The sequence below is a fragment of the Ylistrum balloti genome, unplaced genomic scaffold (genome assembly GCF_031769215.1).
Source record: "Ylistrum balloti isolate Yb309-2 unplaced genomic scaffold, AGI_CSIRO_Ybal_v1 Utg370448, whole genome shotgun sequence".
In the NCBI taxonomy this organism is placed as follows: Eukaryota; Metazoa; Mollusca; class Bivalvia; order Pectinida; family Pectinidae; genus Ylistrum; species Ylistrum balloti.
In genome coordinates this window covers 400,436-413,149 of record NW_026782298.1, presented here as the reverse complement: position 1 = coordinate 413,149, position 12,714 = coordinate 400,436, and the positions used below count along the sequence as shown (strand labels likewise).

At 41.6% G+C, this 12,714-nt stretch overlaps 2 protein-coding genes across 2 annotated transcripts; one reads left to right on the top strand and one right to left on the bottom strand.

Annotated features, from left to right (window-relative positions):
• Positions 1 to 384: 384 nt before the first annotated feature.
• On the bottom strand, positions 385 to 3,843 carry LOC132554837 (zinc finger protein 235-like). Its single transcript, XM_060219161.1, has 2 exons — positions 3,672 to 3,843; positions 385 to 2,983 (listed from the first exon to the last, which is right to left on the bottom strand). Exons 1-2 carry the CDS (start codon positions 3,841 to 3,843, stop codon positions 396 to 398), a joined length of 2,760 nt encoding a protein of 919 aa, XP_060075144.1. The 3' UTR covers positions 385 to 395.
• Positions 3,844 to 4,599: 756 nt separating this feature from the next.
• Positions 4,600 to 5,763, top strand: LOC132554836 (uncharacterized). The gene has a single exon (XM_060219160.1). It carries the CDS (start codon positions 4,600 to 4,602, stop codon positions 5,761 to 5,763), a length of 1,164 nt encoding a protein of 387 aa, XP_060075143.1.
• The last annotated feature ends 6,951 nt before the right edge of the window (positions 5,764 to 12,714 follow it).

Sequence of the window (12,714 nt, the reverse complement as noted above, 5' to 3'; positions counted from 1 at the left end):
CACAGCTTTCTTACATGTAAACAACAGTTCCTGTACAGGACACAGCTTTCTTACATGTAAACAACAGCTCCTGTACAGGACACAGCTTTCTTACATGTAAACAACAGCTCCTGTACAGGACACAGCTTTCTTACATGTAAACAACAGTTCCTGTACAGGACACAGCTTTCTTACATGTAAACAACAGTTCCTGTACAGGACACAGCTTTCTTACATGTAAACAACAGTTCCTGTACAGGACACAACTTTCTTACATGTAAACAACAGCTCCTGTACAGGACACAGCTATATCTACATGTAGCCTCTGGCTACACGTGTAATATGGGATGTTTATCATCAACAGTACTGTTCTGGCATTGTACATACCATGAGAAGTTCCTTTAGTGTTGTTATATTTACACCCCAGCTACAACACCTGTGTAGAACATTTGGTCATTCGGTACAGGTACAACAATTCGACTGTCCATAGACACCTTTTGATGAGGATGCAGGGATAACACTTGAGAATGGACATGCACACGATTCATGTGGCGACTCAGCTTACCCTTTTCTTTAAAAGCCTTTTCACACAAGTCACATTTGAATGGTCGTTCGTCGGTGTGTGTTCGGAGATGGACTTTGTACTGTGAGGCGGTAGAGAATTGTTTCTGGCAGTATTCACAGTTATACACCTTCCCGTATTTGGTTTTGATGACCTCGTGTCGCAGACCTTCTTTGATGACGTGACTCCTCATGTGAGCCTTCCAGGAGTCACGGTATTTGTACTCTTTGCCACAGAGGTCACACTGGTTGGCCTTAGCAGTCGTATGAATCAACATGTGCTTCCTCATATTGGCCACTTGACGGAAGGACATACCACAGATTTCACACATGTAAGGTTTCGCTCCCGTGTGAGAACGCTGATGAACATTTAATGCAGACTTACTGGAGAGTAACTTAGAGCAAAGATCACACTTAAACTCATCGGTCTTTTCTTCAGCATGAATTCTTACATGGTTCTTTAAAGTATCATTCTGTTTGAAGGACTTTCCACACACATCACAGATGAAATTTCTTTCCGCACTATGTACGTATTTGATGTGTTTTTTCAAACTACACCTATCAGAAAACAGCTTGTCACACTGGTCACACTTCAGCTTGGTACGGTTGTCGCTGTGTATTCGGCGATGAAGATTAAGGTTTTGTATCCGTGAAAACTTCTTATTACATATGTGACAGATGAACTCTCTGGGTACTTTGATTTTCTTCCCCGGGCACTTGTGTTCCTGCCCCCTCCGTCGCCCACATACATTGCATTTGATAATCTCAATCTGACTACTGTTTGGATGTGCTTCAGCGGAGTGCTGAGCTAAACTAGCACGGTTAGGAAAATTCTGTTGACACATTACACAGAAATGTTTCTCTAAGTGTTTCACCATGTGACTTTTGAAGGCATCTTCTGACATGAAGGTTTTGTGACACCTGTCACACTTGAAGTTCACCTCTGAGTGTTTCTTTGAAATATGCTGACGTAAAATTGACTTTGACATGCAGATTTTCCCACATTCTTTACAGTGTAATTTTTGTCTTTTGTTATCGTTTGCATGCTTTGTTTTCAAATGACGTTTCATATCATTCACAAGCACAAACTTGTTACACTTGGTACACCTGCGCTGGTCACCTTGAACACCATGTGACTTTTCATGGCGACGTAAATTTGATGAATTTGCAAAAGTTTTGTGACAAACACCACAACGATGACACTGAAATGCTGCCTTCCGTTTTGCAGCACCACGTAAACAGGACCCATCATCAGTTTCTGTGTCGGAAACAATTGTAGCCTCACTATCATTTTCATCAGAAATCGCATAATCTTCCTCTTCTTTTTCAGTTAGCTCGCCCGCAGATTCCAATTCATCATTTTCATCTGCACTTGGAGATTTCTCTTTTCCTGCTTTTGTTTGTCGGGTTTCTTTCAAACTTTTTTTTCTCAACTTCCTCCTCCAGTTGTCCTCTTGATTTCTTGTTGTTTTCTCCGTAGAATTTTCTCCGTGTTTGACATCTGCAGCTTGTTCTTGGTCCAGACAAGAGACAACGTTACTAATGACCAACTTCAAATTATTTTGTTGCTCATGTAAGTTCAAGTCCGTCTCAAACCCAATACTGAAGTTACTATCATCGGAGACGTCAAACTGCTTTTCAGCAGGAGGATTTGCAGTCACAGCATTGCTTTTTTCCGAGACATGTTCCTGACTATTTTCTGTGTTAACTGATGTTGTCACTTCTTGATCAGTTGACGACTCTGTTTGATTGACAATCTGCTTTTTGGGATCTTCTTCTAATATCTTTTCTGTTTTAGAAATTGATTCCAAATTTTGATTTGTCTCTTGATTGTCAGTAAAATTTGCACATTTATTTGGGTTCTCAACAAAGTTTGAATTTTCGCTTACATTACCAACAGATTTAGTTGTTTCTTTCTGACTCCTGGTAAAATCTTCGTGAGATTTAGCATTGCTTTCAGTCAAATTAGGAATCAAATTTTCCCTGTTCATCGTTTGGTTTGTAAAACTTTCATTTCCAATACCTGTTCTGAGGAGATAGTCGTTAGAGTGGGTATTTGTATTTGGAACACAAACATTTGAATGATTCAGATTGTTGAGGTATCCAGAGGTAATGTTTGTGTGTTGATTACTGTATGGTACACTGCCCATGTAATTTGACATAACATCTCGTTCCTGTGATGCCAAGTCATAGTTCTGATGTCCCTCACCTCCGACAATTCCTGTCGATCCTAAATTCATCATCCCAGGATTCTGAGGTCTCCCCATATGGAACTCTGCTGCTAGAGACTGCAGAGCACCAGCAATAGTACTGGCAGCACTGTCACTTACAGGCTGGTGGGCGTGGCCTACAGGCACGCTGGAGTTTCTGCTGGCCGCCATGGACATAACGTCAGTATGGCCGTATGGTTGGCCTCCCATGTACATACCAGAAGTGGCAGCATCTGAAATGACATTTATGCATAGATAAAAACAATCAACAGGATTACTGAGCAGTAGTATGTAGGTGGATAATAAGTAATTTTGCAACCTGTTCTATGAATGTAGTATACTACGATTTCCTGATACTGTTTTTACTTGTCAATGAGGCCATGCCTGGTAATAAGCCCATCCATTTAAATAACTCATTTTTTCACCTATAATACATCTATGCCAGATTCAGAATCATATCTGGTATGTGAATAAGGTAATGTAACTGCCCTCTCACTGTCCTACCTTGTGTTAATTGGTGATCAGAGTCAGAGTATAGAGAATTAGCCTACAAACCACAGTACCAAGGGGCAGTCAGATCAGCCGCAACTGATCATTAATTGACTCCAGGTCAAGTAGAGTGAGGTCATGGTTAGGCTGATATTGATGATGTTAATGCTTAAGTTTTAGAATTTCTTTTAAATTATTTGCAGAAGTTTCCTTTAAATATCCAATTAACCTTAGGAGTCCATGGTTTGATTTCCTACTAAGCAAATTGTCCATGAAATTCCATGGGTGGTACTGGAAACAAAACATAAAATCCTGAGGGGGATTTGTCTTGGAATCTTTCTGACAATAACACTGTAAAGGTGTAGACTGGTATTTTATCCACGACACAATGTTAGAAATTCATAGTGAGAGATCTGCAGCTATTTTACTTACTGTAGCAGTAGCTGAAGAACCGCTGAGCAAAGTCCTGGTTGGCCAATAGGAATTGTCTCCCCTTGACAGACCCAAATTGCTTCTGGTTACCGCCATTTCCTGCTGTTAGGAGCACATACTCCTCTCCTGCACTGGAGAGTTCTGAACACTGTGAAACAACAGCAGTAGACATCCTCAGCTTAATGATAAATTTAATAGAAACAAGTAATTGTTTATACTTCCTTATATGGTATCATGTAATTGTTTATATTTCCTTAAATGGTATCATGTAAATGTGTCACATCTCTGTATTAGAAACAAGAATCAATAACACAAGGTTTCCAGTGGATTCTTACACTTAATTCGAATGTTCACTCTGTGTGTCAAATTTCTCAAGGAAAATGTATATTATTTGTTGACCTGTACAAACCTAGAGGGTCACTGAGGTAAATCCAGAATACACACACCTAAAGGTGTCAAAACCTGTGATAGATTTGCTGTTTCTGATCTGAACCTTATTTTTGATCCTCTGCAATCTTTCCTGTTTCCAGGGAGGAGTCAGGAAGCTATTTATCCACTATACATATACCATATATCATTTACTCTAGTTTCCAGAGATATAAATATAGTCATTAAAGAAATCGTGTTAAAGCTGCCATACCCCACATCCCACCCTTTCCTCACCCCTACCTGCCATCCTTACACCTCACTCATTCCTCACCCCTACCTGCCATCCTCACACCCCACCCATTCCTCACCCCTACCTGCCATCCTCACACCCCACCCATTCCTAACCCCTACCTGCCATCCTCACACCCCACTCATTCCTCACCCCTATCTGCCATCCTCACACCCCACCCATTTCTCACCCCTACCTGCCATCCTCAAACCCCACCCATTCCTCACCCCTACCTGCCATCCTCACACCCCACTCATTCCTCACCCCTACATGCCATCCTCACACCCCACCCATTCCTCACCCCTACCTGCCATCCTCACACCCCACCCATTCCTCACCCCTACCTGCCATCCTCACACCCCCCACCCATTCCTCACCCCTACCCATCCTCACACCTCACACCCCAACCATTCCTCACCCCTTCCTCACCCCTACATGCCATCCACACCCCACCCATTCCTCACCCCTACATGCCATCCTCACACCCCACCCATTCCTCACCCCTACATGCCATCCCCACACCCCACTCATTCCTCACCCCTACATGCCATCCTCACACCCCACCCATTCCTCACCCCTACATGCCATCCTCAAACCCCACCCATTCCTCACCCCTACATGCCATCCTCACACCCCACCCATTCCTCACCCCTACATGCCATCCCCACACCCCACTCATTCCTCACCCCTACATGCCAACCTCACATCCCACCCATTCCTCACCCCTACATGCCATCCCCACACCCCACCCATTCCTCACCCCTACATGCCATCCCCACACCCCAATTCCCACCCCTACCCATTCCTCACCCCTACCATGCCACACCCCATCCATTCACCCCTACATGCCACCCCACACCATTCCTCACCCCTACATGCCATCCTCACACCCCACCCATTCCTCACCCCTACATGCCATCCTCAAACCCCACCCATTCCTCACCCCTACATGCCATCCTCAAACCCCACTCATTCCTCTCCCCTACATGCCATCCCCACACCCCACCCATTCCTCACCCCTACATGCCATCCCCACACCCCATCCATTCCTCACCCCTACATGCCAACCTCACATCCCACTCATTCCTCACCCCTACATGCCATCCCCACACCCCACCCATTCCTCTCACCTTCTTTCATTCGCCTGAACCTACTCTTTCCATTCGTCACCCCTACATGCCATCCCCACACCCCACCCATTCCTCACCCCTACATGCCATCCCCACACCCCACTCATTCCTCTCCCCTACATGCTATCCCCACACCCCACCCATTCCTCACCCCTACATGCCATCCCCACACCCCATCCATTCGTCACCCCTACATGCCATCCCCACACCCCATCCATTCGTCACCCCTACATGCCAACCTCACATCCCACTCATTCCTCACCCCTACGTCCCATCCTCACACCTGAAGCTGTTTGAAGCATAGAGATTAAATAGGACATTTAATTTCCATGAACTCATTTTAAACTATACAGCGGTGACTTAGATATTTTGAGCCTTTGATTCATTGTTTTCCTGTAGGACCCACTCAAATTTTGAAAACCAACTATATATCTTTGTGTTTTAGGATTCATAAAAATTTTGGACTTACTTTTCAGGACTCACCTGAAATAAAAAGCCTACAAAAATTACTTTAACAGAAGAGCCAAATTTCATTTGAAAGGACTCCATTTAGAAAATATCTGTCTCAAATTGTTTTTTATTGTTTTTGGTACCCACCAATTTCATCACAGAATCCATCGTCCAGAATGAGATGTTCGTGGTCCAGACCTGCTATAGAATCCACATAAGGAATGATGGGGATCTCACCCAGCAGTTATTGATCTGTAAAACACAAAAGTATAAATGTTTGATTGATCAGTTTGAAGGTGATAACAAAGTTGTGAATCACAACTAATTGCAAGAAATAAATCTTCAAATCAATAACATATTTTAACTCTCAGGGCTCTTGATCTGCCAGATTGGGGGCCGATATTTGGCCCCATTCCCAATGCAAAATAGTATCTTTTTTTCCCAATTTAGACCCTAAGTTTTCCCAATTCTGCTAAGGGCCCTGGGCCCAAGTCCCAAAATGGGGTGTGAGAGCCCTGCCTCTGGTACAGTACACAGTTTCTCTGTGTGGCCATGGGTGAGATTTTTGTTCATTTTATTACCCTATTATTTAATTAAAATTTTAAAAAATAAATCCTTTCTAAACATTGTCTTTTCATGTAAGAAGTGGACAATATGGGGTTTCATATCTTTCAGAATAATATTTTTGCATTGTGTTGGTGATTGTTATTTAGGCAGTCTCGAATCTGTGTCTACACACAAAAAAATAGCTTTACAGGAAGTGAAATTTCTGCATATGGTCATGTTATAAAGGTGACTGAGTTGGAACTTGATGAAATGTAAGTAGTTTGTTAGCATGAGTGTTGTTGATTTTAAGACAGGTGTTCAGAAATTAATTTCTTCCATAAATTTGTGGTGTCAGGTTGGAAACAGTATTATTTTTAGCATTTTTAGCATTTTTCGAATTGGTAATCATGGCAATCGCATGTTAGAAATTAGGGAAATTTTTTTTATACAAATTTCATCTCTCTACTATTATTATAACTGTTATGTAGTAAATAGATATATATACAGGTAATGATGTATTTTTCATAACCAATCTGCTATACCTGTATATCTCAAACATGACAAATAATTTCAGGAAAAATGCAAATTAACTTTTCCTGCTACCTATATTTGCTACAGAGGTGCTGAACCAGGCAGTCTTGTATACGTATCAATGGTATGACATACAGAGGTGCTAACCCAGGCAGTCTTGTATACGTATCAATGGTATGACATACAGAGGTGCTAACCCAGGCAGTTCTGTATAAGTAACAATGGTATGACATACAGAGGTGCTGACCCAGTCAGTCTTATATAAGTATCAATGGCATGACATACAGAGGTGCTGACCTAGGCAGTCTTGTCACAATGGTATGACATACAGAGGTGCTGACCCAGTCAGTCTTATATAAGTATCAATGGTATGACATACAGAGGTGCTGACCCAGGCAGTCTTGTCACAATGGTATGACATACAGAGGTGCTGACCCAGGCAGTCTTATATAAGTATCAATGGCATGACATACAGAGGTGCTGACCCAGGCAGTCTTGTATAAGTATCAATGGTATGACATACAGAGGTGCTGACCCAGGCAGTCTTGTATAAGTATCAATGGTATGACATACAAAGGTGCTAATGGTATGACATACAGAGGTGCTGACCCAGGCAGTCTTGTATAAGTATCAATGGTATGACATACAGAGGTGCTGACCCAGGCAGTCTTGTATAAGTATCAATGGTATGACATACAGAGGTGCTGACCCAGGCAGTCTTGTATAAGTATCAATGGTATGACATATAGAGGTTCTAATGGTATGACATACAGAGGTGCTGACCCAGGCAGTCTTGTATAAGTATCAATGGTATGACATACAGAGGTGCTGACCCAGGCAGTCTTGTCACAATGGTATGACATACAGAGGTGCTGACCCAGGCAGTCTTGTATAAGTATCAATGGTATGACATACAGAGGTGCTGACCCAGGCAGTCTTGTATACATATCAATGGTATGACATACAGAGGTGCTGACCCAGGCAGTCTTGTATACATATCAATGGTATGACATACAGAGGTGCTGACCCAGGCAGTCTTGTATAAGTATCAATGGTATGACATACAGAGGTGCTGACCCAGGCAGTCTTGTATAAGTATCAATGGTATGACATACAGAGGTTCTGACCCAGGCAGTCTTGTCACAATGGTATGACATACAGAGGTGCTGACCCAGGCAGTCTTGTATACGTATCAATGGTATGACATACAGAGGTGCTGACCCAGGCAGTCTTGTATAAATATCAATGGTATGACATACAGAGGTGCTGACCCAGACAGTCTTGTATACGTATCAATGGTATAACATACAGAGGTGCTGACCCAGGCAGTCTTGTCACAATGGTATGACATACAGAGGTGCTGACCCAGGCAGTCTTGTATAAGTATCAATGGTATGACATACAGAGGTGCTGACCCAGGCAGTCTTGTCACAATGGTATGACATACAGAGGTGCTGACCCAGGCAGTCTTGTATAAGTATCGATGGTATGACATACAGAGGTGCTGACCCAGGCAGTCTTGTATAAGTATCAATGGTATGACATACAAAGGTGCTAATAGTATGACATACAGAGGTGCTGACCCAGGCAGTCTTGTATAAGTATCAATGGTATGACATACAAAGGTGCTAATAGTATGACATACAGAGGTGCTGACCCAGGCAGTCTTGTATAAATATCAATGGTATGACATACAGAGGTGCTGACCCAGGCAGTCTTGTATAAGTATCAATGGTATAACATACAATAGCCTTGTTTCCAAGTTTTACTGATACATTTTGAAAACTTTAGGACGGTGTCTTTCTGCAAGGGAATTATATCTACTACTTTGGTAAATACTTGGTTCTTTTTATCATTCAAGAAGAATTTCTCGTTAGTTTGATCACATTATAAAACATGATAAACTAGCTTTAGTTAGCGAGAGGTCTGGAAACATTAGCAGATAATAATCACATGACAGAACTGATGCATTTTTGGAACAAAACTATTTGATTATTATTCACCAACTGTTTTTATCCTCGTTAATCTAAAGAAAACAGAAAAGCTGTCCTAAAATATATTGTAAATCAATGAGAAAATGAACAAGGTCTTTAGACTGCAGTTATAGTAGGGTCAGGATTACAACCCCTGTAAATACTAGGAATGCATCGCCTGGAATGGGAGAATCCTGGTAAATACTAGCCACAATTTACCAGCCAGAGATAGATCTTATTTTGCACTCATTGAGTTGAATGTAAGACTAGTAATCCAGAGGTCCCTAGTTTGATACGTCGCAGAGCATTGAAATAAATGATTACCACTGTTTTTACATGAACACACTTCGGGATGAACCGGTCAGACTCAGTGAGTCTGGAAAACTTTTATCAACATTTTCACCATTATTACATATTTGTGTGTGAATTTTAAATTTAACACTTTGTTTATATAGTTGGGGTATGCCGAGCAGTCACTTATCCAGCAACTGACCTTGCTCTGCATTGCTAAGCTTCAGAACATAGTCACAACAGTGTAATACACAGTTACCAGATGTGTGGACTAAGCAGCTAAACAACCTACATCCACGATCTGTCACATTTTCTTACTTGCATATATACTCGAGGGATAAAGAAACAGAGGGTGGCATTATTTACAATATCTTGCGTTGTTCAAAAACAATTCACGTTGGTCAGCAACTCTCTAGGTTGCAGTGCACGTGTTCCTGTATCAAATGATGCATTATTGTACTGTGTGACGATATCTTCCCTGGAAAGTACGAAACGGGAAAATCTCGTGCACAGCAGTGTTGTGACATTGAGTTACAGTGCTTGTAATAATACCATTAGTTAGTCTTCAAAGAGACATATCATTTTCCAATATTTTAATTAATTTCTGATAGTATTAAACAATGGCACGGCTGACGAAAGTTCAGAGGGGTCAAGCCATTGCGATGATTATGCAAGGTCAAAGGCAAATACAGGTTGCCAGACATATCGGTGTCCATATTAGCACTATAGAACATCTTGTTAGACATCAAAGGGAAACTGAACGGGTTGCCGACAGACCTAGGTCTGAGTGTCCGTGCGTGATGTCACAATGTCAGGACAGGTTTATTCATCTCGCAATCGTCACCTTACTGCCACTGAGTCTGCCCTCCATACCATAGGAACTCATAACTGTTCTATCCTTGCAAAAACTGTAAGGAAACGATTACGGGAATTTGGTCTGTGGGCATGTCACCCGTAGATCTGCCTCTTACCAGTGCTCCAGAGCATTCCCATTGAGGCAATGGAGGCAGGCCTTGTTTACTGACGAGCCTCGGTTCACCTTGTTCTCACATGGAGTTAAATCACCACTGGTAGTTGTAGTGGGTTATTTAACTACCGCTAGGTATAGAAATGACATTCTCTGACCCTTAGGTTGTCCCATTATTGCAGCAATACAACCTCACATTCCAGAAGGATATTGCCCGGCCCCATGTAGCGAGGATCTGTCGCGACTTTCTCGTTAACAACAATATCCACCCATTGAACTGGCCGCCATACAACCCCGACCTTTCCCCTATTGAGCACTTGTGGGGCAAGCTGGATAGACAGGATCTAGGACACCAGCCTCCCCTCTAACCCAACTGAGAGCTATCCTCTTGGAAGAATGGGCCAACATCCCAATGAGGAGGATAAACTCACTCATGAACTCCATGCCAAGGAAAACAAGGGCTGTGGAGAGAGCGAATGGGGGACATACCCTGTATTGACTAGCCAGCTCCCACAATCAGTTCATTTGGATTTCAGAATTCTCTTCCAATTCCCTTCAATTACTCCTAAATCACTTACCAGATACAAATGGTTGAATTTTCAGTTTGTTCTGTCTTGATTAATCTTCATTCATACTTAAAGATATTGAACATTATACTTGACATCTTGTGTAGAATCATCTTCAAACTTTACCCTACATTTCTTTATCTCTTGAATATATAATGAAACACCATGTCCCTCTTCTTGTTGCAGCACCGTATACAACACAACTTTGGTGAGTAATCCATCCTGCATAAGTAAATACAACCAGTTCCCTACAACACCCTTTCAACTGCACTGCCACCAAAACTAACTTTATTGCCTATTCCTGTATCTCGAACAGGTTGGGCACAACCCTACATATGGGCGACTAGTGATAAATCTACCTTCGAGTCCAGAGCCTTGTACTCATAAAATTTTGAAAATACTTAAATTTTACATTGTGGGACCCGTAGTCTTTAGTAATAAATTTGAAAAGAACATGTGGAAATACATTGAAGATTGATTACCGCCCAGTAATAGTCCTGCAATTGAGGTAAAGTTACTGTTTTGTGTGACCAATAAGTATTCAGATGAAGAATCATTTGAAATAGAAACATATTCATTTCTATTAACAATTTAAACAAAAAGCAGTACACATCCCTCAATGCTGGAGCATTTACCATATGCAGTGTTGTGTACAACCTGGTGGACGTCAAAAATACTAACATTATTCACAGGTGGTTATTTCCCCTTCCTATTATTGTTTACATTTCTTCGTATTTTGCTGTAAACAAAGAAAGTAAAAAGAAAGAAAAAGAAAGATCCGCTCAGTGTACGACTACGTAACTCCTAACGGGTGTCATATTTCATTATTTACATACAACACATTATCTGCCAGTTCAGCGATATACAACATCGCTTTCGTCTGTCTTTAGGAATGACATTTGTTGAAGTTTTGGAAAACATCTAATGGGAGAGTTATTTTCCTATATTATGAACATCAAACGTCATACATCTTGGAAGAAGCGTGCTGACCCACGAAGCGGACAGGGTCGGGATAACCCAGTAAACTAGTAGTGAATTGAGGAACGTGTTGTAAATACAAACTTGATGCACTTTCGATTTGAAGTTAGTGTAACGAAACGATAATTTAAAAAATCAATCCAGGTCTTACCAGAGAAATTAAGCACTTCTTTAACTTGAGAGCAAAACGCAGAAAAAGTTTCTAGGGCTCCCCTCAGTTTCCAGCATCCTTTGTCAGTACTTCCGGTACATCAACACGGACAGTCTAAATGTAAATCTAGAACTGGGATATCGAAATCCGGAAGATTGTAGCACAAGAAAGATAACTCCGTTGTAGTAGCTAGACTGGATGATATCGTTTAGTATTGATTGATAGAAGCAATATTTTTGAATAAAAATCAGTTAACTGTATTGCTCTCAAAACAATAAAGACAATATTGACATGTCAACTGACTCGGTCTTAATTCAAACTTAAAGTCGATGAAAACAAGGACGTATAACACAGAACGAGACATTGTTCTCGAATTGTTATGTGTTGAACTGTCGGTTATCGACAGAAATCGTGATACTGAAAACCTTGACTAACAAATCAACTGACATATGTCAACACTATAGGAATGTCACGGATGCAGCGAGTTAGTAGTATCAGAAATGGAAAAATCAAAATAGGGAATTTTAAATCATCATGTTTATTATATACATTTTTTGGAGAAGTTTCCCCCATTGGAAATTAAATGTGGGTGAATATAACAAGAAAGAGAGAGAGAGGGGGGAGAGAGAGAGGGGGGGAGAGAGAGAGACAGAGAGAGGGGGAGAGAGAGAGAGAGAGAGAGAGAGAGAGAGAGAGAGAGAGAGAGAGAGAGAGAGAGAGAGAGAGAGAGAGAGAGAGAGAGAGAGAGAGAGAGGGGGTGGGGCGGGGGAGAAGAGAGAGTTGAGTGTTTACCACTATCTAC

Coding starts and splice junctions, on each gene's coding strand:
- LOC132554837 (XM_060219161.1), bottom strand. CDS start 3,843: ATGTCTACTGCTGTTGTTTCACAGTGTTCAGAACTCTCCAGTGCAGGA. Junction 2,984..3,671: donor GTTCTTCAGCTACTGCTACA/GTAAGTAAAATA, acceptor ATGTCATTTCAG/ATGCTGCCACTTCTGGTATG.
- LOC132554836 (XM_060219160.1), top strand. CDS start 4,600: ATGCCATCCTCACACCCCACCCATTCCTCACCCCTACCTGCCATCCTC.